Here is a 27,684-nt window from a genome sequence, read left to right on the forward strand (position 1 = left end):
GCCTGCGAAACCTTGCAAACACCTGCGGTATATAAACGAAAGAATAACGAACAAACCCAGGGTATATATACAGAACTGTACGAACACACATCGGACAACTTCCGAACATGTGTATTCGGCACACTCCGTTTCAAGTTTTGTGCATGCACAAAACTTGAAACGTATTGTCGACGGACTAAACAATCATCACCTAACACGAAACGCATTTGGCGGATAATAGCAGGACATATGAAGAACATAAAACGAACATTGACGAACACTAACGGATTTGCTAAAATACCATCCGTTTCTTATACGGAAGACCGATCCGGTGTAGTGTGACACTAACACGGTCTGGGTCAACGTACATCACCGAATGCAAAAATATGCTATCCGGTGGTGAAGGCCTCACAGGAACGTATTTGCAACGAACACGGGCCGAGTGCAACGAACAAAGAACGAACATGAACGAAAGGAGAGCGAACAAACTCCGGCAATATTCAGCACCATACGAACACACATCGGATAAATACCGAACATGTGTATTCGGTACACCTCCGTTTCAAGTTTTGTGCATGCCGACGGACTTAACGAACATCACCTAACACGAAACGCATTTGGCGGATGATAGCAGGACATAAAAAGAACATAAAACGATCATTGACGAACAACAACGGATTTACTAAAATACCATCCGTTTCTTGTACGGAAGACCTATTCGGTGTAGTGTGACAGAAGCATGAATCGTAAAAACCATGATCGAATACCCCCGTCTGGTGCAAGAGGCCATTGAAATCAGGAAACACACTCCAACGCTCAACCGTGCTCAAGATGAGCTCCCTTCATTATAATGTCCTACTCCGATCAATAGAAAGGACACCAAGGTCGAAAGTAGCACATTCAACTCCATCAGTTTATCATTGGGGCCCTCCTGGTGAGGATATAATGTTGTACACATCAGGATATTGAGGTAAATATCTCATTTATATAATAGAGAGTTCCCGTGTTTTGGGTTACCCGCCATCTTGGAGGGAAACCTAAACTCCGTTTACAATTTTCAGAATACCAACACTCGCGCAATAATTAGCAAATGTTATTTTGTAGAATGTAGCACCAATAGGGTCATTGACCAAATCAAAGGAATGAGGAATACGGCGGTGCGAATCACGTTATAAACACTATTGTAGTCCGTTCCGCTTGAAAACACGGGAACTCTCTATTGTGTTATATGGCAGTTTTATACTTTGCTTATTATTCTGTTTAGGTTTGTTCTCGCTAGATCATCGAATATTATATTGCATATACAGGGTGTCCCAGAAAAAATTACCGAGTGAATAAAATTGAACGTAAGTCGAGAAATAGACATCAGAATCAAAAATATGAAAATGTAGCGCATAGCCTATTTTGTTGTGCATCCCATACGAAAATTATATTTGATTCGGTTGACTGGTTCCGAAAAAAATGAACGATTGCATAAAGCGTGCATCAATGCAGTTCATTCCAAGTTTGATAAACAGGCGCTAATTTTATACTCGCTCACCACTTCCTAAAGTTTGTGTATCTTATTAAATTTAATCCACATTATCGATTAAAACCCCTCGGTGTTATGTCATTCATGCTTTCACTGAAGATGAATAACAGTTTGTCCGAGAAAACTTTGATTCCTGCAATTGGAATCTCTCCAACTTTAATTCTTTAGGTTGTGCAAATATACTTTACAAAGAACATTTGAGCCAAAACTGACAATGATCAAGTGCTAACAGCTTTACGTGTGATTTTTGATACCACGCAACATTAATGTTAAAGTTTTAAAAGATTTAAACTTTGCATTACAATTCCTTGGAAAATATTCCGAAAACATTAATGTGTGTGTGATATTTTTAAGCCAGCTGGAATTCTTTATGTAGTAATTCTTTATGCAACATTTATATCAACATTAACGAAAAAAGATATTTACAAATACTGAACATCATCTTACATGCAAGCTTTCATTTTCAAAACCGTGCAGGTTTTCAAATTTGAACAAAACCTAATTAAATGTTTTGCAAGAAACAGGTTGTTTAAAAAGAACGAAAAGGATTTCATAGAACAAAATATGAAGCCCATTGATAGTTTAACCACTAGTGCGCACGCATTGTGTTGAATGATCTTTCTTTCAAACTTGGAATGAAGTGAATTGATACATGCGTTATGTAATCGCTCATTTCTTCGCGATCAGTCAACCGATTCCAGTCAAATTGGCGTATAAGATGCAGAATAAGGTGGCCTACACATTGATGTTTAGATTTTTGGATTCTGATGTCTATTTTTTGACTTACGTCCAAATTCATTTGCCCGGTAATTTTTTCTGGGACACCCTGTATAAAAAGATATTAAATATACGAATGAAATTGCTAATTTCATTGCTAAAAATACTTGATTGACTTTTTTTAGGTGCATATTGGAAAGGAATATTTCATAGAAGGTGATAGTCATGGCTGACGAGAATAAAGAAAAGCTTAGTGGTGCACATGTAGATTTCATTCATCAAGCTCAAATATTTGGCGATTCAACCACACTACATGGAATACGATACGTGACGGGAGAGCAGATCCATGTTATTCGAAGGTTGGTAATTTATGTAGGCTATGGGCTGTGGTGTGCAGTGTGCAGGGTGTGCTTTGAATGTTAATATTATATGCTACTACTTTCTACAAGTAAAACTGCTATTGTCTACTAATACAGGGTGTCTCAATAAAAATAGGCCATGTGGGTTGGGGGACGTAACTTAAAATGTCGGCAGTAAAATCTAAACTTTTTAAAGATTCAAAAAACCATGACGTTTCTGCTTTAAAATTGTGCATAAAACATCAAAATCCGTTCACGCGTCACAGAGATAATTGGGATTTTACAAATAGACCCTTTGGACCGTCCCATTGTAGTTTATAATCATAATAATGGACAAAAAGAGATGAAGTTGCTGGGTAAGAATTGAAAAGAAATAATCAATTAATCTCTCAAAGAATGTTTTCGCACCTTTCTGTTTGGGTTAACAATATTGTTCAAACATTTCTGAAAAAAACATTGGACCAAGCGGTCACTTAAGTTTCATAGTCTTAAGTCTAAACATACACGACCAGAAAAACACGAAAAAGGGTTCTTTCTTTAAGAATGAATCTCACGAATGGCGTTAAGTGGCCCCAAAACGCTAGTTGATGCTCGACTAGTGGTTTTCAAAACATAGCCTAGAATTTACCCTTTTGAGCAAAAACATCCTTACACAGGAATGTGGCGCATTTTAACAACAAATAAGCAGGAAGTAGTAATATGGCATGTAGAGCCGTCGCCACTTCCGGTTCCGGGTCAAGAGGTCAAAGGTCAAACCAGGTCAAAGGTCTAAGGTCACTTCCTGGTCATGGGTCATGAGGTCAACCGGAAGTGGTCAAAGGTCAACCGGAAGTGATCAAAGGTCAACCAGAAATACCGCCATTTTGAAAAGGTCAACCGGAAATACCGCCATTTTTTACCAACGTTAATATTTAGGGACGTTAATATTAAGGGACGATTATATTTAGGCACGTTAATATTTATGGACGTTATTATTTACGGACGTTTGACAAACGATGAAAAAAAAAACGAGATACATGAGATTTGTTTCCTGTTCTTTCACCTTTATTAAGAACATTTTTAAGAATAATACTAATAATTAATCTATCTTTATTCTTTATTTAAATCTAATAACTACTTTTTACGGCTCGACTCAATTGGGGGTCGAGCGATTTGATTTGCTAAATATTCTAAATCCGTCACTTCGAAATCGGAAATGAGCGGGGAAATGAGTAAATGAGTGGCAAAATGAGTCAATGAGCAGGGAAATGAATCAATGAGCATGTAAATGAGCAGTAAAATGAGCGGTGAAATGAGTCAATGAGCAGGGAAAGAGTAGGAAAATGACCAAATGAGCGTGTCAATGAGCAAGGAATGTGTCAATGAGCGGGACAGTGCAACGCTTTTTGACCGTAAATATCGAATATTTCCCTTTCGCGGACAATAGCGGAGTATCGTTCTTTAAAAAAACAAATGGGTATTTTGAGGCGTATTTACTAATCAAGGGGACTCGTGATAGAACCGGATAGGAGAACCGGTTCTTCTCTCCCTTCCCACCACCACCAAATATACAACAAAATGCACAAATGCGTCAAAAGGCGTCGATTGCGTAACAAAATGCGTCAAAGCGTAATAGATTGCGTCAAAATGCGTAAATTGCGTCGTACATTGCTTCAAAGCGTAACTAATTGCGTCGATTACGCAACGAAATGTGTCAAAGCGTTATAGATTGCGTCATAATGCGTAAATTGCGTCGTAAATTACGTCGATCGCGCGACGAAATGCGTAACGCAAAAGGGATGTTAGAGGTTTAAAATTTGGGTAATAACGAGTAAAAGAGTCAATTGAATACCTGAGTGGAAGAAGGGCCCAACTCCATCAAAACTGTTTTTGAGATATTAAGAAAAAACTTAACATTTGGAAAAGTTTTATAGGCAGAATGTTTTCGTCTTCAGGGGACCTTTAATACATGAACATACAATATTACATACATTCGAAATTATATATGATGTTTCCATGGCAACGGAACAGGTCTTAATACGAGCTGGAGTTGGGCCCTTCTTCCACTAATATACTGCAAGTACCAGTTCCGTGTTATAAATAGCTACAGAAATTAGGTAATCACCATTATGCACAAAGTAGAACTTATGTAATATGTTAGCAAGAAAATTTATTGTAGTAAAAAGCAGATTTCATTAATGAACAAAATTCCTCTTTAACCCTATATTTGTGGAAGAAGGGCCCAACTCCATGGAGTTGGGCCTTTCTTCCATGAAAACCATGATTAAGTGTACGTGGAAGACTATTTAGAGAGTGGATTTTGGCTCATCTTTCACACACAAGGAAGAACAGTCTGCTGGCAATAAAATGCTGGGTCTAACTCATTTTTGTAAAAAATTGGAGTTGGGCCCTTCTTCCACTCAGGTATTCAATTGTATTTTGTTTCTCTACTTTATTAGCTTTAAAAGTACGCGAGTATTTGCCGGTTAATCATCGCCGCCTTCGTCCGTGGCAGACTCATCAACATGACGTCATCATCTTCGTCGTACTGGAACAACCCGTCAAATTTAGACCGATGTTTGGCCATCGTTCTCTTCACAGCTTTGTCTACCTCGACACCTTTCTCCATTTTCTCCTCGAGATCGTCCGTGATATCTGTATAAACGTCTTCGTCTTTAAGACGCGCGTAGAAACGTGCTGTACTGGTCGAAAAAGTCACGTTTGACGGCCCATACGGTTTTCAGGTAGGCCTTTTTCCTAGCCATCTCCGGGTCCATGCCGTCTTTAATGTACTTTTCGTATTTTTCCCTCCTCGTGTCATCCGTAGCTTCTTTAGCTCCCTCGTACCATTCCCGATAAGCCTCGTTGTCTTCCAGTTCGTCGTTGTCTTCGTCCGACACTTCGCGCTCTTCGACCTCCGAGTCTTTATCATCGGAATCCATCTCCTCTTCTTCTTCCTCTCTTTCATTGAGTGTACGTGTCGCTCGTGTCTCTCGAGATCGTACTTGCGTGAGAATGTCCTGCCGCACAGGGAGCAAGGGTAAGATTTGAAGGTATTCATGTTGACTCTTTGAAGGTTAGGATCGAAATGACCGAGAGGTTTAAGCTAACCGGCTTATATAAGCTTTTGCGTTACGCATTTCGTCGCGCGATCGACGCAATTTGGTACGCGATTTACGCATTTTGACGCAATCTATTACGCTTTGACGCATTTCGTTGCGTAATCGACGCAATTAGTAACGCTTTGACGCAATTTACGACGCAATGACGCATTTTGTGACGCGATTCGTTACGCTTTGACGCATTTTGTTACGCAATCGACGCATTTTGACGCATTTGTGCAATTTGTTGTATATTTGGCGGTGATGGGAGGGGAGAGGAGAACCGGTTTAAACCGGTTCTAACCGGTTTATCCGGTTCTATATCACGAGTCCCCCTTGACTAGTAAATACCCCTCAAAATTCCAGTTTGTTCTTAATCCTGCTCAGTGACTCATTTCGTTGCTCATTCCCTGCTCATTTTACTCATTGACTCATTTCACTCATTGACTCATTCCACAGCTCAATGACTCGTTTCACCGCTATTGACTCATTTCCCTGCTCATTTACTCATTTACATGCTCATTTACTCATTGACATGCTCATTTGCTCATTTCACTGCTCATTTGCTCATTTCACCGCTCATCATTTACTCATTTTACATGTTCATTGACTCATTTTACATGCTCATTGACGCATTTCCCTGCTCATTCGCTCATTTCCCCGCTCATTTGCTCATTTCACTGCTCATTTGCTCACTTCACGCCTCATTGACTCATTTCACTCACTCCCCATTGACTCATTTTGCTGCTCATTTTACCGCAAAATTGATGCGTTTGATGGAATTTGCGCATTTGAGGAGAGGTCACGTAGGGGTCAAAATCGTGTAGGGGCACTCAGGGTCGACCGTCACTTCCGGGTCAAAGTTCACTTCCATTTTGCATGGTCGCACCTCTAAGTTTTACTTCGATACGGAGTATAAAACGAAAAATACGATATTTCCCTAGACAAAATAAATTTTGTAAGCGCATCGACCTTTCGACCCCCGCGGGTAGTTTGTAAATCGACCCTCACCCTGTATACCGAATTTGATGCCGATACGTTCCATAGAACGGCCGCTACGACGTTTCAAATTAGGCAAAAAAATTATTTTAAAAATTCGGTGTTTCTTCCGGTTGACCTTTCAAAATGGCGTTATTTCCGGTTGACATTTGACCACTTCCGGTTGACCTTTGACCTCGTGACCCGGAACTGGAAGTGGCGACGTCTCTACATGCCATATTACTACAGTGCAACAGAGCATAAATGCCCAAAATTTGAAAGCTATATAATTTATGAACAATATCCACTACGCATAAAACAATACTCCTATAAGGGATTTTAAACATATAGGAATCCAAACAATCAAGTACCAACATGCATAGCTTTGTCCTTGTATCACTTTTGGGTTTTTAACAAAATGTTATCAAACCTCTACTGTGATTGGTAGCTGCATAAGGCATCTCTTTGTTAGCTGATAATACCCAGCCATTCAGCAAGTGGCTAATAACTGACCTTGATAGGCTTGAATGAACACTGTCATCTGCTACAAAACCATCACACTCAAGGACCTGGTCACTCAATAATGCTGCAGGGAGCACAGTACTTTAACAATGGAGTGAAAGACTCATTATTGATTAGGCGCGGATTTTAAAAGTACAGCTCCTGTGCGTGTATGGCAAAAATTTGGTATAGAATGTTTGGAATTTTGTAACTAAAATACTAAAAGCATTTTGCAAAATGTGCTCTGACCAATTTATAAAGCATTTCATTAGCTTTAATTTGACATATTGCTTGACATGTTTGGAATTATGGTAAATTAAAAAAAAAATACAAATTTCATATGATTCCAATATTATCAGCGAATTATCAGGATTAATAAATGAACCCTAAACCATGTAAAGCTATGTAAACGCATCAACTATAGCGGATCGCATTTCTGAAAAAGATTTTTTTCCTGGTCAAGCATGTGTACATTATAAAACTTAACTGACCTCATGGCACTTTTGTTGCTTAAGAAATATATGAACTACATATATTTTCACATATTTTTAACCCAAATAGAAAGGCGTGAAAAACATTCTTTTGGAGATTGATTGATTGTTTGGTTGATGTTTTTAACTCGTACCCGGCAAGGCTGAGAGTTTACTTCATTTCTTTCTTCAATTCTAAACTACAATGCAGCACATTATGTGTATTACCCCATTGGAACGGTCCAAAAATGGGTCTCTTTGTACAATCCCAATAATCTCAGTGATGCGTGAACAGATTTTGCTGCTTTGGGCACCATCTTAAAGACAAAATGTCATGATTCTGGAATCTACAAAAAAAATTGATTTTACTGCAGAAATTTTAAGTTACGTCCCCTAATCCACAGGGCCTATTTTTATTGAGACACCCTGTATTATGTTATTACTTAACTGCTGTTCTTCTTCTATGGAATCTATATCATTACCACTTCCATTCAATTGCTTTAATTACATGATTCAATCTCGTGAATATGTTGAAGAGAGATTGAGAGTTTATAATGAAAACTAATTTCAGATATAATTGTTGTTTTCAGATTATGTTGGTGTTTAGTTGTTCTCATATCCTTAACCTGGGCAAGCGTGTCCATTTATACAAACTTCCGGCAATACCAAAAATTTGAAGTTTCGACAAAATATTCTATTGAATATAACGATGCCAAGACCTTCCCGGCAATGACCTTCTGCAATTTAAACCAATGGAGCAAAAACAAGTCTGTTAAAGTTACTGCAGACATGATATCTCGGCTCTATTCTTTAAATCAAGAAGATCGGAATGAATTCAATTGGACGACATATTATGAAGTTCTTGGTCAGCCTCGTGGGAGTATAAATATAACACGTACATCTTTATCGGAATCAGGGGCGTATACTACGAAAGAAATGCTTAAGGAATGTATATGGAACGGCGTAGAGGAATGTGGACATGAGAATTTCACAAGAGTGATAACAGATCTCGGCGTTTGCTATACTTTTAATAATCCTACAAAGGTGGACGATGCCCTTGTCGTTAACGAACCAGGTATTGATAATGGTCTGACGTTAACATTGGATATAAAGCAGGACGATCACATAGCGGGAGAGTCTCAGGGAGCTGGAATAAAGGTTTGTATTAATGGGAAATTACGTATCCATTACATTATCTTATTTTTTTATAAAGGTTTCATTGTCACTTCACTACTTGAATTCCTCGTACGGTTTTCAACCTGTCACTATAAAGATAACCAAAATAAAACACGGTTGCCATGTAGCCAGAGGTTATGGAAGAATAGAGGAATACAAAATTATATTTACATCTGAATATGGACCCAGGGCAAAGAAGAAATATACAAACAAACAAACAAGCAGTCATCCCACCAAACATAGACTATGCCTTTTCTGCCATTTTTTAAAGAAACTGTTTAATGTTTGTTGGGATGTAGTTCCTTTGGAGTACCTTCTGCTGAGAGAATGGGTTGTGAATGTCGCACTGAATGGATTGTTTGATTTATTTATCGATTTGGTTGAAGAAAAAAATTGCGGTGAAATGTCACATATTGTTACAGGCATTTGACATATTTGAGAAATCTTCTTACGCAACTTTCACCTTCCATGTGATGTGGAAAATCATGTTATATCGCCTATTAGACGGCTACCGACATTGCTGCTTAGGACATTGGGGTTCTTGCAAACTTATGGTAATTGTTGTAAGGATTTTATTTTGCTCTTTACCGTCTTGTGTACATTAAACAGACGTATATAATATGACATACATGTACTTTGATACATTTGTCTGCCAAATCTACAATGGTGTAAAAATAAATGGAAATGATAATGAAGAAGAATGCTGACATTAGTAGGGTTACTTATCGTGATGGTTTAGGGGCGGCTTCAAAGCTCAACCGCCGGTTGCCCGTCGGTTCCGTCCGGTTCCATCCGGTTGGAGCCGGTTTCTATTTTTCTAAACAATGCAACGCGGTTTAACCGCCAACAACTGCCGGTCAAACGACCTTCGGGTTTTGAAGCCGTCTTTTATAAAGTCTTGCCTCGAGACGAAATTCCCTACCAATTCTGACCTGAATAATCATTGTTCATGTATAGGTAGTGTTACATCCGCATGGGGAACAGCCGTTGATGAAAGAAGCCGGATTTGCGGTTTCTCCCGGATTTGAAACACTTGTTGGCATAAAACACATCAAGGTAATGCGATTCAACACAATATACATGATAGTAATAATAGACATTAGATTTGTAATTAAGTCGAAAGTCAAGTCATGAGTTGAGTCATTGAAGTCTAAAGTCCTGTTGTTGTCGAAACAGTGATGTTACTTGTCACGAGTCGAGTCAGATCGAATGGAGTTGGAGTTGAGTCGTTGGGTCTGAGTCGAGCCCTGATCAGCGGGTGTAATGCTAACGGTCAACAGACTGATGATCTTCTACCGAAATTAAATACCTTCTTTGGATTTTTCCGTAGCTCTAAATTTCCCAAACATGACAAACCGGTCATTTTCAATCTCTAGATCTCAGTCAGTCGATGATCGATTTACATTTCCTACCTATGACCTATGACTTGGTTGCTAAGAAATATAAATTTTAGTATTTCGAACAACTTTAAACTCTAAAGAGATAATAATTTTTAAATTATAATAATTTTTAAATTATACTAATAACATAATGATAATGATAATGATGCCGGCAGCGTCATCGGCGATGATGATGATGATGATGATGATGATGATGATGATGATGATGATGATGATGATGATGATGATGAAGATGAAGATAACAAAAAGAAGGTAATGAAGATCGTGACAATGACCGTCACGACGACTATGATGATAAATGATGGTGATGATGATGGCGATGATGATATTATTTTGCGTTAGGTATTACGATAAATGAGTAAAACATTTCAGTCAACTTTTCAAATTTCCATAAAATTTCCATACACTCTCGTTTCTATTGTAGTCAAAATCGAAACCACACCCGTACACGCCAAATTGCACCGATAAGGGTTTGAAGTATTCTAAATTATACACTGTACCGCTTTGTCTTCATGAATGCAAAGTTGATCACGTAACCAGAGTGTGTGGATGCAGAGACTATCGCTACCCAAAAGGTAATAATTTGAAACAATAACCCGGAATCGCTTGCCCCTTCAAATTTAGGAAACTTTCGTTTCAGACCTTCTGCGAGCTGGAGCATAACTAAGCAAAATTAATGATGAAATTAAGTTTCAGTAACATGAATGAAGAGGTTTATCAGATCTGTTGATTAATCAGCTATTTTAAGTTCCTTGTCAAGACCAAAGGGAAAACTTGCGTTATTGATGCATCTGCGTGGAACCCGATCGGATGTTATTGTTTTACCGGAAGTACCCGTGTCTCCAACGTTGGCCTGGAGCAGAGGATCGTAGAGGTGACTTGGAAAGAATGTCCCAGTAGCGTAGCCAGTGGGGGTGGCAAGGGGGCAGAGTGCCCCCTGACAGAAATGAAAGAAAAAAGTGCCCCTCTGACAAAAAATAAAAGAGAAAATCTGGAGGGCAAAGGAAAAGAAAAGGGGCAAGGAGCCCCTTTTCCACCAAAAATCACCCCGATCATGGGCCAAAATAGTGTAAAATATAAAATGTTTGCCCGCTGCGCGCGCACATTGTCACAATAAAGCCCTTTTCGTCCCAATCATGGGCAAAAATAGTGCAAAATACAAATTTTTGCGCGCTACACGCGCATCGCCCCAATAAAGCCTCTCTAAATACAAAACCGGTATAATGTATTGTATGATGCAACTGCAATTTTTTTGCCACGGCAGTGGCTATAATACGGAATTTCGACTTTAAAAAATAGCCCATTCGGGTGCTATGTGTGTCTCTTATGTTTTAATTACTTTATTTATTACACCCAATATTGGTGGAATTCATGTCTTTAATTTGGGCTCATCATAGGATCATACTGTTATTGTTGCCAGATTAGCATGGGAATTTGCTTAATTTGCATATGCATGAAATTGAGTTCATGTTAGTTGACAAGCTTGGCTCCTATGTTTGTACCTATATGCTTCGTCCTGAATTCTATTCAACCACATGCATGCACTCCATGGGATTCACTGACTATTGGGTTTAATCTTATCTAATGCATGATGACCATGACCTTCCATGAGATCCAGATAAACAATTTTCGCCAGCAGTTCTGTATACATAGAAGATTAGGAGTAGCAGGGATAACTTTGTTTAACTAGAATAATTTAGGCAGATATTAAGGGAAGGGGTATAAACGTTTGGACAGTATTTATTTTGGGACATTAGAGCACATCAGACATATCGAATTGCATTCTGAATACGAAGAATGTCCTTCTGATATCAAATAATTTTGATTTTTGAAATTCGCAATTTAATACACATTTTATGGCAAATCATTAAAATGGATATTTTTGATATTTAACAGTACTCGAAGTAAACTTTATAAATCTGATGATATATACTTAAAGTGTATGTAGGTTGGATGAAAAACCGACGATCAATTGAAAATTTGGACATTTCGTATTGAAGATATGGATTTTTTTTCCAAAACACCAAAAAAATTAGGTCTTTTGGGAAAAAAATCCATATCTTCAATATAAAAGGTCAAAATTTTCAATTGACCGTCGGCTTTTCCTCCCAGCTACATGCACTTTAAGAATATATCATTAGAAGTATATAATTTACTTCGAGGACTGTTATATATCAAAATTTGAAAAATATCAAATTTTTATAATTTGTCATGAAATTTGTATTATATTGTGATTTTCAAAAAATGAAAATTATTTGATATCAGAAAGACATGCTTCGTATTCAGAATGCAATTCGATAGGTCTGAGGTGATCTCATGTCCCACAAAAATACTGTCGAAACGCAATAAATGCTCATTCTAGATCCCTTAATATGTGTTTTGTTTGTGGATAAATTTGGCTATTATCAACAAAATCTGGTGCATCACTTCATTTCAGTTCAGATTGACACCAAACACGTTCAAATTGTTAACATTTTGATGAAAATATGATATTTTCTGAAGAAATGTTTGTGAACATGTTGATAACATATCTAATATTGTATATAGAATTAAAATCTTAGTATGGACCATGTGGGAGTCAGTAAATCTTCCATCTTTATCGTTTTATGGATAAAATGGACTCAAAATGTTTTTGATAAAATAATTGATATCTTAAACATCAGTTTTGTCTTTTCAACAGGAAAAATCCCATGCAAAATAAAGTTTTTAGGGCATAGTTATGACATGGGCATAATTTATACACATAGGCTATAATATTGAACAAATATACCCCCATTTGACTTGTACTTATAAACAGGAAGGTAAATAAATAAATTTTGTATTATTTTATTAATTTAATAATTTATTTATTTATTAATTATAAATGACCTTGGTCCAACAAGATTTAAGCAAAACATCTGATATTAGAACATTCATGTGATTCGGCTGGTTAAGGGCTGGGGTATGAACGTTTGGACAGTATTTATTTTGGGACATTAGAGCACATCAGACATATCGAATTGCATTCTGAATATGAAGAATGTCATTCCGATATCAAATAATTTTGATTTTTGAAATTCGCAATTTAATACACATTTTATGGCAAATCATTAAAATTGATATTTTGATATTTAACAGTACTTGAAGTAAACTTTATAAATCTGATGATTTATACTTAAAGTGTATGTAGGTGGGATGAAAGCCGACGATCAATTGAAAATTTTGACCTTTCGTATTAAAGATATGGATTTTTTTAAAAAAAAAAAAAAAAAAAAAATAGGTCTTTTTGGGAAAAAATCCATATCTTCAATATGAAAGGTCAAAATTTTCAATTGACCGTCGGCTTTTCCTCCCTGCTACATACACTTTAAGAATATATCATTAGATTTATATAATTTACTTCGAGGACTGTTATATATCAAAATTTGAAAAATATCACATTTTTATAATTTGTCATAAAATTTGTATTATATTGTGATTTTAAACAAATGAAAATTATTTGATATCAGAAAGACATGATTCGTATTCAGAATGCAATTCGATAGGTCTGAGGTGCTCTAATGTCAAAAAAAAAAATACTGTCGAAACGCAATAAACGCTCATTTTGGATCCCTTAAGAGTAGCCTCAAAGTGTAATTGAACCAAATGATTCTTTTACATTAATTTTGTCTTTCCAAAAAAAACGGGTTTGAAATAAACATGATAAAGTTTTTCCTATTTTTCTATGACTTATACTAGAGTCACGCGGTAGCCGTGACCAGCAAGTTTTTAAAAAAAAAGACTGATAAAGAAGACTAATAACAGATGCTCCCGCGAGACTATATTTACAGCTAACATTAAAACACTTGACTTCTATTGTTCGATGTTATTTTTCGCTGGGTACAAAATGTATCTAAAACCATGCTAAATGTTATTTACAGTCCCAGGTGTAATATCTTGACAACTCATTAATTCAAAAAGGGCCACCAATCCTACAGTCAATCATTGTTCGTAACAAACAAATATTTTTGCTTCCATTTCACGCGGTATTTCATAGCGAAAATTAGTTGCAAATCATACTGATCCAGAATTTTTAGACACTGCTACAGGTCTACCTGGTTATCACCTTCACACTACTTTTTCAGATTCACTTCCAATTATACCCTAGCAATTTCTGAAATACCGTACATACAAATTCCGAACCCCATTCGCCAAAAAATCAAGTTTTTCACAATTCTTTTGTTCTTTTCGGACGACACATCAATTCATATAATAAATATTGTACATCGACACGCTATTTCGCAGCCGAGTCTCGTGGTGTAATGGTTAAGGCATTGAACTCCTAATCCGGGGACTCGAGTTCGAAATCCGATGACCAACTTATTTTTTCAATATTTTACTAAACAATAATTTTATTGTCATTAATCAAGGATAATACAATTTTAATCATCCAGTGCTATAATGATTTTTTTTTTATCAAAGCAAGATGTTACCAATATTTTTCTCATTTTTAGTTCTGTCCTACCACGGGGCGATTCGCATGATAATAGGACAATAAAACATGTGATATGTATGAATGGTTGTTGAATCGATCTAGAGACCTGTCCCTTTGTCATCTTCAGCTATCGTAGAACTGTATTCCAACATGACTGTCATTTCAATTGTTATACCGTTCTGGTTGGTTTATTGCATACACTCTATAGGTGTGAAAAATTATTATAGTATGGAAGGCCAGCAGGGACAAAAATGTATCCAAAAAGATACAACCAAATATGGAAGGCCACTAAAGTCATAGTTACGTAAAGGCAAATTAGCAAAGCGGCAAAAATACCCAAATGCCTATTAAAAGGAGGGACTGTCCCCACCACAGACACACGGACCCCCCGATAGAGAGCAGGGCTTGAAGAATGAGGGAAATTAAAACTACAAACCGCGAAAGACCGCCAACAACCGCCGCTTAATAGGAAATCCAACTAGATTGCCCGCAAATCTACAAAGAACTATCAACCGCGAAATTTGGATATCCAACTAGATTGCCCGCAAATCTACAAAAACTACAATCATTAAACATAATTATCTTGCTAAGTCGTGGCACTTAGACGCTTCCGTAGTATAAGCCTTGCATTTCTCAGCTTCAATTTGAAGTAAATCGCACTGACTCTGTGTCTCGCTGGCATCGTCAACATTGGGTATGTGTTGTTCATATTTACATTTTCTTAGTTGCCTTGAATAAAGTTTATTGAAATGTATATGTATCCCTATTAACATTACAGTCACGCGGTAGCTGTGACCAGCAAGTTTTAAAAATAAACGGCTGATAAAGTTTTATTAAATTATTTACTGTCATAAATCAAGGATAACATATAATTTCAAACATCTATGTTTCGTTTTATTCGTTTTATGGAGTACTTCGTAACCCGATGACTTTCCAAACTTAAAGCTGCTTGGCTACATTCATAAAAAGAAATAAAATCCACCAAAAAACGTTGACAACGTAAAGAAAGCAGCAAGTTTAAAAAGCCCCCACCTCGGCTCACTTTTTGAATCTTGGTCCCATTTTGAATATCAACAGCAAATCGGTGTTTTTAACGTTTAAACAATAGCATCATTGCCATTAACATGCCTACTTATTATAAAACAAAACATACATAGGATATTGGCCAAGAACAACATAATAACCTTTCTGATCGTTCCAGAATGCTAACAACTTAATATCGCATCGGCACATTAAAGATACATAACACTTCTGGAAATGTTTTAAGTTGATAATTATGACAAAGTTTAAATCAGTATCTTTTACAAATGGGACCAAGTTTCAAAAAGTGAGCCGAGGTGGGGGCTTTTTGAACTTGCTGCTTTCTTTACGTTGTCAACGTTTTTTGGTGGATTATAAATACAACTAACATAATCATATGTAGGCATTAATCTGACAAGCTTGTACATAGACAATTGTATGGCCTATGGTTTATATTAGGTCTAACGATCTTTTGTCATGTTTGTTTTAAAATAATGTTCCTACATTCAGTGCTCTCTTTCCTTTTGAAATAATGCTCGAGGGGCACCTAACTAAATGGCCATACGGATATATAAGAGAAACCCCAGCTTTTGGACAGCGCAGTTCCCACAGACCCCTGAATTTTAACAAAACAGCGCGCTGAAAGACCCTTAATTTCAGCTCTAAAGGACCCCTAAATTGATCTAATGCGATCAGTTATAGCTATTTATAAACTAGAAAAAGTCACAGTGTACTTCTTAAACATGTTTAATACTATTAAACATTGATAAAAGATAGAAAATACAATTTAACATTAATACTATATTAAACATTGGTAAAAGACAGAAAATGAAAAAAGACAGGAAAGTTTTGGAGTTATAAATTAGAGAGTTGACAGAACCTTTTAGGATAGGAGTTACTGTTTGGTTTGTTGTTGAAGGGTGCATGTCCCATTATTGATGGCCTTTTGGACTGTCATGAAATATGGTAGATGTAATCGCGAAAAATGTCATAGATTGTCGTGAAACTTTACTTGATGTTATTTACAATCGGAGCGCCAACAATTTAAAGTCATGTCATATGTGGTTAATTGAGCATTTCATAAAATGTGGTGGATGTGATCACCATTAAGCACCAAACATATTCAAGGTCATGTCAAGGTCATCTGAGGTCTGTTGTTGGATTGTTGGACGGTAATGAAACTTGGTGGGTGTTATCATCAGTGGGGAACATTTTTTATCTGAGGTCAACTGAATATTGATTGTCGCATTGTCAGGAAACTTGCTTGGATTGAAATGCATGGAGATTTGTGTTATACAATTCTGCATTAGATATACTTAGCACACATTTTAAGAGTAAATTTGTATTTCCGATATCCTTGGTGGTATTTACCAATAAATACCCAAATGTCCCATCCGGAAATTAATTTACACATAAAACAAATTACCAGCATATCATGGACTATCAATGCAAATTATGAAACATGGTCTTCATCCGTGGCATTGTCTTTTTAAAGACATTTGTTGTTTCGTCTGTGCCCCCGAAATTTAATTTTGCCCCTCCTGACCAAGAAAGCTGCCTACGCCCCTGGAATGTCCCCTCGTCTCTGTCATTACAACAAGTTACCATACACCGAGTGACAAACTCTAATGAGCTGTGACATCATCACCCAATTTACATATCGCCATCCACGGCAACTCCTCCCTACGTCAAACATAAAAAAGCTAGCCCAACTGTCCCTAAACTGAATCTACCAAAACACGTTTCAAAACGTAAAAAGGGGCCAAGTTTAAAAAATCTTTCCTGTGTGGCTTTTCACCCTTTTTTAAACTTGGTCCCATTCAGTAAAGTGGTACCGTAATAACATGAAGAATGAGTCCTAATTTCTACATGCAACAATTAGGTTTAAGACTGTTCAAAAGCGGTGCAATATGACGTAGGCTATGTATTTTCAAAAACAGTTGAAGGTTTATGTTTCATTATATTGCGTGTTCATAAAGAGTAGTAGAGTATTATATATACTTAGCAAATTGACTGTCTGTCAACCTGTTACATATTATAGGCCCTACATCTGTACATAAGGCGCAGGAATGCACAAGACGATGAAGAATTTAACAAAGTGAGTATTTGCTACTTTTGCTTAAATCAAAATACATTATGACGTCTTTACGGAAAAACTTCAATCAAGCACGAACATTAATTAATTTACTCTACAAAATGAACACTGACAACTAAGAAAACAAACAAATAGCCTAAAGATGACTTCGTATGGGTCTTTAAAAACTTTCATAAATGGGACCAAGTTTAAAAAAGGGTGAAAAGCCACACAGGAAAGATTTTTAAACTTGGCCCCTTTTACGTTTTGAAACGTGTTTTGGTAGATATTAATTCTTTTTTGAGGTAAAAGATATTGCGCGGTAAGTGGTTCTTTGTAGCCATGCGAGGCGAAGTAGTTGGATATCCATATTTCGCGGTTATGGTTCTTTGTAGCCCTGCGGGGCTAGTTGGTTATTTCGCGGTTTGTGGTTCTTTGTAGCCCTGCGGGGTAAACTAGTTGGATATCCATATTTCGCGATGAGTGGTTTTTTACAGCTTCGAGGGGCAAACTAGTTGGATATCCATATTTTGCGGTTAGCAGTTTTTTGTAGCCCTGCGGGGGCCTATGTTCTATATCCTCATTTCGCGGTTAGTGGTTTTTAAACGACCCGTAACCACCCCAATCAGCTGCATGGAGTAAAAGAATTATTAAAAAAAATATTAGATGAAACCTATAGTTTATATATGTATTTTCCTGTCATTTCCTGCAAACCTAATAAAGATATTTTGATAATTGAAAATAGTCTTTATCATAAATCGTATTGAAAGAGTCAACAAGCGTCAGAAATTATAATTTGCCATGGAACTTCGGTCATATTTTATTTGAAATATAACTGGATGTTAGGGTCTGCATGCATGGTATGCATAGTATGATGATATACAGACACTGACGTTTCCCTAAAACTATTAAGCAGCAAGTTGTGTATCACACCCATTATGGGTTCGAACCCCTTTATTGTATTTTATTGTTAAACCTGAATAGCGTGATTGCTTTTGAATGAGCGGCAGCACACATATTTTGTTTGAGGATAGCTGGATCTATCTCCTTTTCCTCACATCTTCTCTGTAGTACAAAGCTGTCTTTTTATCCAGTGTTTAGACAATGTTTACTCAACCATTGCTATCAATGGATGTTGCCATTTTTGACGACTTCTAACTTTTGAAATGCGCAAAATGAATCAATAAAACCGTGTATAAGATATTTGCGGGGATATTTGGGCGCGATTACAAAAAATTAGAAAATAAATGGGCACTTCTGGGTTGGGTATCTATAGAGGCCCTGCATGAAATTATTGATTGGCTCCAAACAAAGAATTTGAACCGGTGTCCTTCACCGTAGTTATGGCGGAGTACAGTCCATTCAATCAAATGTTGTCACAACCTATTTGATCGTAGTGCAGGGTTATGTGTGTGAGACGAACTGTCACGGTAGATTGCAATCATGCTTTTGTTGAATGCATTTGAGTAGTCTGCCATATTTACGGGATGATACGTCACATGCAATGCCTCTATAGATTCTATAGAATTTAAGTATGATATATTTTCGATGGTAATATATTTTCACTTTCAAAGTTTATAGTTTTCATAATTGCAATTTCTGAATATTATATAAAAGGTGGGAATAAGTCTATAAATGAAAGAGTATCGGATCATTTTGAATGTTAATACATACGAAACGCCGGCGGTAGACACCAGCAATATCAGGGATTGCCGCGATTCTTGCAGTAGCTTTTATGAATAGAATACAATAGTGGATACAATAGCGGATACAATAGCGGAACAATAGAGCTCTCTTACGGGCAAATAAACCTCGTCGCGTTTTGCTAAATTTCACTTCTTCTTTTTCATGAACTAACCGTTATTTCATTAAGTAACCGTTATTTTTAAAACTTGGCAAAACCTCGACGCGAGGTTTTTAATAAAAAGGAACAATATATCACCAGCCCTCACATGATATAACAAGGATAATCTCTCCTGTCATTCGTGTCGATTTTTACTTTATGCGTTTACATTATGTACAGTTGGGTACAACTTACAAAATGAGGCACTTGTCGGCTCCTATATGTGTCTCTTTTTACATACAAAAACATCTCCAAGTCACGTCTTGAGCTGTCTTGTAAGTTCTGACAAACAGCTAGCCAACAATTATACTGATTCTATAGCGTATTGTCCCTTTGGTTGAATGAAAATATGTTCGACCGTCATTACAAAAGAGTTTTACTATATTGGCTAGTCTCCTTCACAGCCGATTTCTGTCAATCCTAACACTCTTCGTTCGTAACAGACCATGGAGTGTGGGCGCGAGACTAAGAATTGGATTGCCACGAGAAAATCTAAACTCCGATATCTGACGGGGAATAATGTAGAAAGATGGTGGTTTTTTATACTTTATGCGAAACATCCACATAGAATTCCTAAGTTAATTTCAGTAAATAGAAGATTAGATTACCATAAAAACGAAATATTTATCTTTAGCGGAGTTCTACGAGTATTTCTATGTCATTTTACATAGAATTTACATCATCTTCAGTCTTCATTTTCACTCAATTCAAAGAAATTTGGGCTGTGTAAAATAACATTAAAAATCCTCTACCTTCTAAAGCAGAAACATTGTGCGGCCGCGATTGAGTATCACAAATCGTTATATATGATGTACACTTGGTATTCATATAATCTTTTATACAAAGGATGTTTCAGTTTTGACACAAAAATATTTCATTGAAAACCCTCATACTTGAGCAAGTGCAATAAATTAGCATTAAAATTAATCATATTCTATAGGGATTCTAGAAACATGTGTCGTGTTGCGCCTACTGCTGTGGTCCACAGCCAATACAACTGGAGCTCTATTGGCATGTTCGCCAAATATGGGCATTATAGTGGTGTCCGACCAATATTTATGAATATTGCATGGTACATGAAGGGAAAATACCCGGAGAGTGTCCAAATTTGGCTCGAATATACCTTATGGTCGATACTATCGTGTGAGTTTAATATTTTTATGAAGGAACTGTAGTATGAATGGTAGCACGCCGCCATCCACAGCCTTCAAAATGTTACATGTCAACGCTACTTGCATAGTATATGTATTGTCAATGGAATCATCGGGCCTTGATTCACTACGAAACATTAAAATGCTTGGTTGAAATTACATCGGTACCTTTAATTTTTGTGCATGAAATATGGAGATAACATATTCAAATCAATATTAATTGTGATTTTGGCCTGAATGCATTTGTTTTGCAAGATCGGCTTTCGAAAGGAGTAGATACGTGCAGTTGGCCCATACCCCTGAGTGTGTGATTATTACGTAATCAATTCACCACACATGGGTGAATGGGAGATGTCCTCCAACTTTTTCTCATGTTCACGGTGTTGTCTACTCTGTTGCGAATCCATACTAATTCATAGACCCAACCCCCCCCATCATACATTGGTGAGAGACAAAGACTGGGACAGCTTATCAATAGGAAATAAAACCGCAGGATCAAGGATCAGTATGGATTCGCAAGAGAGGGGACAACACTATGAACAGAGACAAGGGGACATTCTTTATAAGCCACACATTCGATCATCTGCTCAAGACCAACGTATGAGACAGGTTTTTCCTTTGTTCTTGACAAAGAAATTCAAATAGAAGTTTCCGTAACAGTTTTCACACAATTAATATTGAACGTCTCACTCTGAACAAAATATTGGTTTCAGTTCTGAAGCAATTTTTGAATGATGAAGCGGTACGATTTCTATAAGTTTCTGTTAATATGCTTTATTATCATCTTTGCGTTTTTAATTTATTTTTCAGAGTCGTCTGAAACAGAATGCAGTCCCGAAGAATTATTTAATTGTACGATTCCGCAAAATAGTAGGTATCTCCCACTAACCATGCTAACTCGATATGTCTTAAATTACAGAGCTTACTTTACAAATTAACAAACAAACAAAGAAGCAATTGTAAACCGATGTTTATTATAATTATAGATCCGCAAATTGCACACGTTTATCGTAGAAGTTACTCTATAATCTTCCTGTTTAATAACGGCTTCGTTATATGCGGCTGAAGCGGAGGGGGGACGACGCAGGGGACATGTCTCCTCCCCCGCTTTTTTTTCATGGGAGGACCGTCCACCCTAAATATCCTATTAGAAGAAAAAATAAAGCAATGGTTATCATGCACATCTTCCTTTTCAGCCAGGAAAATTGTTTTGGCCAGAATATGGTAAAATTGCACACGCGGAGGGCGCACTGGTTCATCAAATACCAAAATTCACCTTCATTTTGGGCTAAAATATCTTAAATTGACAATGTTTTGCGCCCTCAAAGTCCAAGCAGAACGAAATATGCACGACCCCCTCCTAAATATTAATACTTCCTCTGCATGGTCTTCATATCCAGTGGCGTACCGTGGCCGCCCCAACCCCGGGGGGGCTGAAGAAAATTCAATTTTGCCGCCCCTTCCTCAACAGCCCGAAAAGGTTGACCCAATTATTTTCTCGGTCGTTTGAAAAAGTGAAGAGCAAAAAAAAAAAGGTTTCAGGCGCTAGCGCCCTAAAAGCAGCACATTTTGATGTATAGTACCATTTTTTCAAAAAATGTTTATGCTTTTTAAAATTTTTCCGCCCTTTTTTTATTAACTAATTATTTTTTGCCGCCCCTACGTTTTTGACGCCATTGTTTTTGCCGCCCTTCTTCTTCCGCCGCCCCTTCATTTTGGCCGCCCCCTGCTTTTACCCCGGGGGCTGGCGCCCCAAAGCCCCCCCAAAAAATACGCGCATGATATTATTATCACGCTCCACTTTTCATTGATGTATATGGCCTTTCGTTGGTTTTCTTTCACTTCTAGAACAGTTTACCAAGACCACTAGTAACATCAACTGTAATTGTAACATACCGTGTTCATCTGAAACTTACGAAGGGCGTTTGTCATTTAGCTATTGGCCTGGACTACCAGCATCATTAGATATAAAAGAAATTTATCCGGTCTATCCGAATAGGACTTCACAGAGGTATTTTAGTAAAAGAATAATAAAGATTAACAAATTAACACCTTACTCGTAGTAGGGCTTCGGTGATTGATCATTTCGATACTCCTCGAAGTCCTGTGCGAATGAGACAAAAAAAAAGGTCATCACGCGATCAATGCGCACGCTCGAGCTACGTAAATAGCCTGAATCCCTCAGCCCTCATCCGCAACTGCCAAACATGTTCACCATCCAGCACAAGGCAAATAACCGTGTGTAACTGATAATCATTTTGAAATAACCCCGGCATATTTCACATATATTTTTTTGTCTTCATATGTTTTATTTACCGTTTCAATGTAAACAACAAAACCAAAAAGACAAAATTACAACAACAAAAAAAGAAGAAGGAACATCGAAATGATTAGTTGCTGTTGCGGTTCTATTTTTTCGAAGATAAGTTTGGTATAAGTTTTTGGTGCTTTCCTCAAGCAAATAGAAACTTTTTTCTAGAACAACTGATGCATTAGTATTCTGCCAAAAAAGCAAAAAAAAACAACAACAACAACCAAGAAACAAGAAACGGCTCAATAAATATTGGGAAAGCTGGGTAAACATTTTCCCGTAGCCCTTTATATAAAACAAAGTATTCACCATTAAATGTTTTATAGGCCTGTTGTTTAAATTTGTATTATGTTATATTTCTAAAATATCCGGTAAATTGTATTTAAGCTTATAATATTATGTTAGTTGCATTTGGAAGCTGGTTGATTCATGTTGTATGTGTTCTCTCCCATCACAAGCTCCAAATACAGGGTATAAAATTTCCGACAAAAATAATGGAAATGGCAAGTCGTTTTGAGGGTGGTTTGTTATTTCTTAAAGAAATGTAATTGTAATTGTATATGTGAGTGGACGCGGCGAATCAGCCGTAAACTCGGCAAATTGTATTCTGAGTTAAAGTGTAAAATGTATGTGAAGGTCGTATTCATAGGTGTATCAATTCGTTGCGACAAGTATCTTATCAAACGCTGTTTAAATCAATCAATAATACTACTGCTGAAGAGGATAATAAGCTTCTACCTATTTCTATGGAATAGTTCTTGTCTTTGTTTGCTTTGGCTAAATCCTGTTCAAGTGGTAGATAACAAAGCATTGTAGGTCTATTTTGTCTAGGTATGTATAATCAACAATGAACAATAAGAGGATATTCCTGAACCTCGTTGACTTGGGGATGATTTGAAATGACCGCCAACTATGACTGTTGGATATTTATTACCAGAAATGTAGAAAAAGAGACACATGTAGAACCGATAAAAAATACAATTTTGTCGAAGGAACAGAGTTCAACAAATCATAACCCCGCTTTTGGATATCGTTTGAAGTCAAATGATATACCATTTTAAAGCCTATGGTATATATTTTCTAAACACGAAATAAAAAATAAATTGACCGGGGCCGACTTTACGGCTGATTCGCCGCGTCCAGTCACATATAATAATTTTAATTTCAGGGAAAATCTCCTCCGAATGAAAATCTATTACGCAGAGCTTAGCTACACGAACGTGGAGCAGTTTCCTTCATATGATTTAGCTAGTCTGGGAAGTAAGTAGGCTACAACACGTGTGGGGTGGGCAGTATCCCAGCAAACACAAAACTGTTTTAAAGCGTTATAAACATGTTATTAATGTTTTGGTCAAAACGTTTTAATAACATTTAAATGTTGGGTTATATAAAGGTCATAAAAACATTTGAAAAACACTTTATATGAAAAAAAACCTACTGCAAACAACATTTTAAAAATGTTGTCAAAATGTTATTGTAAAATATTTTATGGCAAACAGTTTTTCCAAAATATTTGGTCAACTCTTAAAGGTGGGTGACCTGATTGACAGCCTCATCCCCAACTTAAACCTATCAAAATGCAGATTTTGGTATCAGGTGAAAGCTCATATTTTTCTCATTAACATTTTGAAATTAGACGTTCCAAATCGGTATATTTCCGAAGAAATCGTCAAAAAACTGTCGAATTAGTCTCAAATGTGGTATACCATCTTTTTGACTAATTCAGCAGTGTTGTGATGATATCTTCGGAAATACACCGACTTGGAACTCCTAATTTCAGTATGTTAATGAGAAAAAGAGCATCTTTCATTTGATATCTATTACATGATCATGATGATTATCGTTAATAAAAACACTGTAGACTACCAGTTTTACGCTGTATTAAATGTCAGTAATTCCATGAAGAATTAGTCGCATTTACAATGAACATTTACATGATTTTTTTTGCATGAATGCTTGAAAGGGACAACAGTTTATGTTATACATAAGTTTTAAAAAAATTGATTTTCCAAATATATCAGGTCACCATCCTTTAATAGCATTATGTTATGCATTAAGTTTTGAAAAATGTTATATGAATGTTATTAAAACGTTTTAAACCCTTTATATAACCCGACACTATAATTGAAACCCGAATTTTAAAAGACTAGTTTGCGTATGACGTCTTGACAACCAGACCAAAAATGCCGTACTGCCTAGGTTAGCAACCACTCCCCGCGCACCTTTGTCCTGACGTCAGATGCAAACTAGTATTTTTATTTCGGTCTTCAGTTATATGTGACCGTACACCACGAATGAGCCGTAAATGTCCTCAATTGTATTCTGAGTTACAGTGTAAAATGGGCATGAAGGTCATATTCATAGGTATTTCAATTTGGTGCTACGTGTATCTCATTAAATGAGGTACACGTAGCACCAAATTGAGGTACCTATGAATACGACCTTCATGCCCATTTTACACTGTAACTCAGAATACAATTGAGGACATTTACGGCTCATTCGTGGTGTACGGTCACATATAACATTTTCAGTAAAACGTTTTGTGTTTCCTGGAATGTAATGACAGAAATCGAATGATCGAGAAATCGTGATCAGATGGAATGAAAATTGGTGCGATTTGAAAAGTTGCTAATTTAAAAAGAATATGCGGTGTGAGATTAATCAGCGTGTCATTGATCAGGAACAGTAAGGCCCCGTATCCATAGGCTGTTCCCTTGTGGCGTGTGCCCTTGTTCCGTGTTCACTTGTTCCCATGTGACCTTCCACACAGACAACGAACCTTTGTTTTGCTTAGTGGCCGTAGCGGCCGCAAAGGTTCAGTTGTCTGTGTGGCAGGTCACATGGGAAAAAGTGAACACGGAACAAGGGCACACACCACAAGGAACAGCCTATGGATGGGGCCTAAGATCCCGCACTGACCGCGGTCTTTTCAATTTGGAGATGACCATTATGCATGGTTGTCATTCATATAAGCGTAAGTATGTACACAGTAATAGACGTTGTAACTATTTCATTCAATCATTAAACTTTCAATCATTTCTATTAAATATTATGACCACTGAAATAAGTGAGGACTTTCTTTTCTTGAGATGTTTATGTTGTTCATCTCTCAAGATGAAACAAATAAGGTGTCAAGTATTATAGTGAAAAACAATGAAATAATAATTATATTAAGGTCAATTTATATTTCGTTTGTCTTTTAATATAGGTGATGTCGGTGGAACTCTTGGTTTGCTCTGTGGAATGAGCTTGATTACAGTTATAGAATTCCTGGAATTTTTCTCTCTAATGTTTGTAAGATATATCATGAGCAGAGGTGAACAAAAATAACAAACAGTGCTGATACTTTGCTTTGCTGCTTATCTTTTTCAAAATGAATTGTTATTAATATAATATATTTGCAAACTGTCAGTTGGTGCCTATAATTGTCGTGACAGGTGCAGCATGCCATCAACTGCTACAAAATAATGCTGGAGATCCGTCACTATGAGAGAGTATCCACTGTGGTTGTGTACCAGATGACCAACCAGGCAACTAGCATAAATATCAGTACTCAACTTACCCAGTGCACAGTGCCCAGTGTTACTAAACCCGCGATTTTGTAACCCAATTCGGCGACTTTAAAAGGTCGAACTCGATTTTTGAGTGACTGGTTGAACTACAAGTTTTTATCTGTCTATGGGATACAAGAACTCGTTAGTTCTTTGTGCGACTTTCTGAGCTTTTCTGAACATCTTGCTCGCGACTTCGGGAAATAATCATTGCTTATGTAGCCCTAATTCGGATATTAAATGATACTAAACAATACCTAAATACTATGACCGGTAATGATATTGGCTGTGCATTGGTAAAATTTAAATAGGGTGGATTTTTTGGCAAGCCGAAAGTTGGGGGAATCGATTTGTGGCAAACCGAAAAGGAGGCAAACGATTTTTGGCACATATTGATGGGACATCTTTTAAATAAAATAATAAAAAAGGCTTCAGCCAGGTATTCAAATATTGCCTGGGGAGCACTTCAATATGAAATGAATATAGGTGTAGGGCTGACACTTTCACAGTATTATGTCTCTTCAACTCATCTTCTGAATAGAAAAGCAAATGACAAAAGAAACACCTGAACTGATTACATTTGTGTCTCTTTAGCTCTTCTAATAAACCAAATTGTACATAACAAAAACTACACTTAAAGCCCTCTGCTATAATATGGACAACAAACCGATGTCTTTCCAAACCATCTGATTCCTCGGATTGGCAAAATTGCCTTTAAAGGTAAGATCTCTCTCTTCATCCATTTTGTTTGCTTCTTTCTGTATGATGACACTATCTGCAATAACCAGTTTGGCTAAAGTCGTTTGGGATTCAGAGCCAGGTCTTATTGCCACCATCCTCCCATCTACAGTGGTTAAATGTACAGGAATGGCATCAACATTCTTACCCGTGTTCGCCATCATTACTTGGGATTTCACAATGCTCTTACTACCTGCCCACCTACAGCTGGTAAGTACAATATGTTGTCCCTCTTGCCAAGACAAGCCCTGTATATCTGTACCAGGTGTAAAACAACGTATCAACCAATATTTTTGAAATCGTGTTAATCATGTTATAAGAACACTTGACACTTCGTGTCACTTTGAAACTT

At 36.9% G+C, this 27,684-nt stretch overlaps 1 protein-coding gene across 1 annotated transcript; it reads left to right on the forward strand.

Moving 5' to 3' along the window:
* Positions 1-2,420: 2,420 nt before the first annotated feature.
* LOC140161101 (acid-sensing ion channel 2-like) lies at positions 2,421-26,373 on the forward strand. The gene is made up of 8 exons (XM_072184492.1): positions 2,421-2,586; positions 8,206-8,773; positions 9,749-9,847; positions 10,616-10,766; positions 21,543-21,602; positions 22,581-22,743; positions 24,212-24,303; positions 26,252-26,373. The coding sequence occupies exons 1-8, from the start codon at positions 2,453-2,455 to the stop codon at positions 26,371-26,373; spliced, it is 1,389 nt and encodes a 462-aa protein (XP_072040593.1). The 5' UTR covers positions 2,421-2,452.
* Positions 26,374-27,684: the final 1,311 nt, after the last annotated feature.

Source organism: Amphiura filiformis, chromosome 9 (genome assembly GCF_039555335.1).
Source record: "Amphiura filiformis chromosome 9, Afil_fr2py, whole genome shotgun sequence".
NCBI lineage: Eukaryota > Metazoa > Echinodermata > Ophiuroidea > Amphilepidida > Amphiuridae > Amphiura > Amphiura filiformis.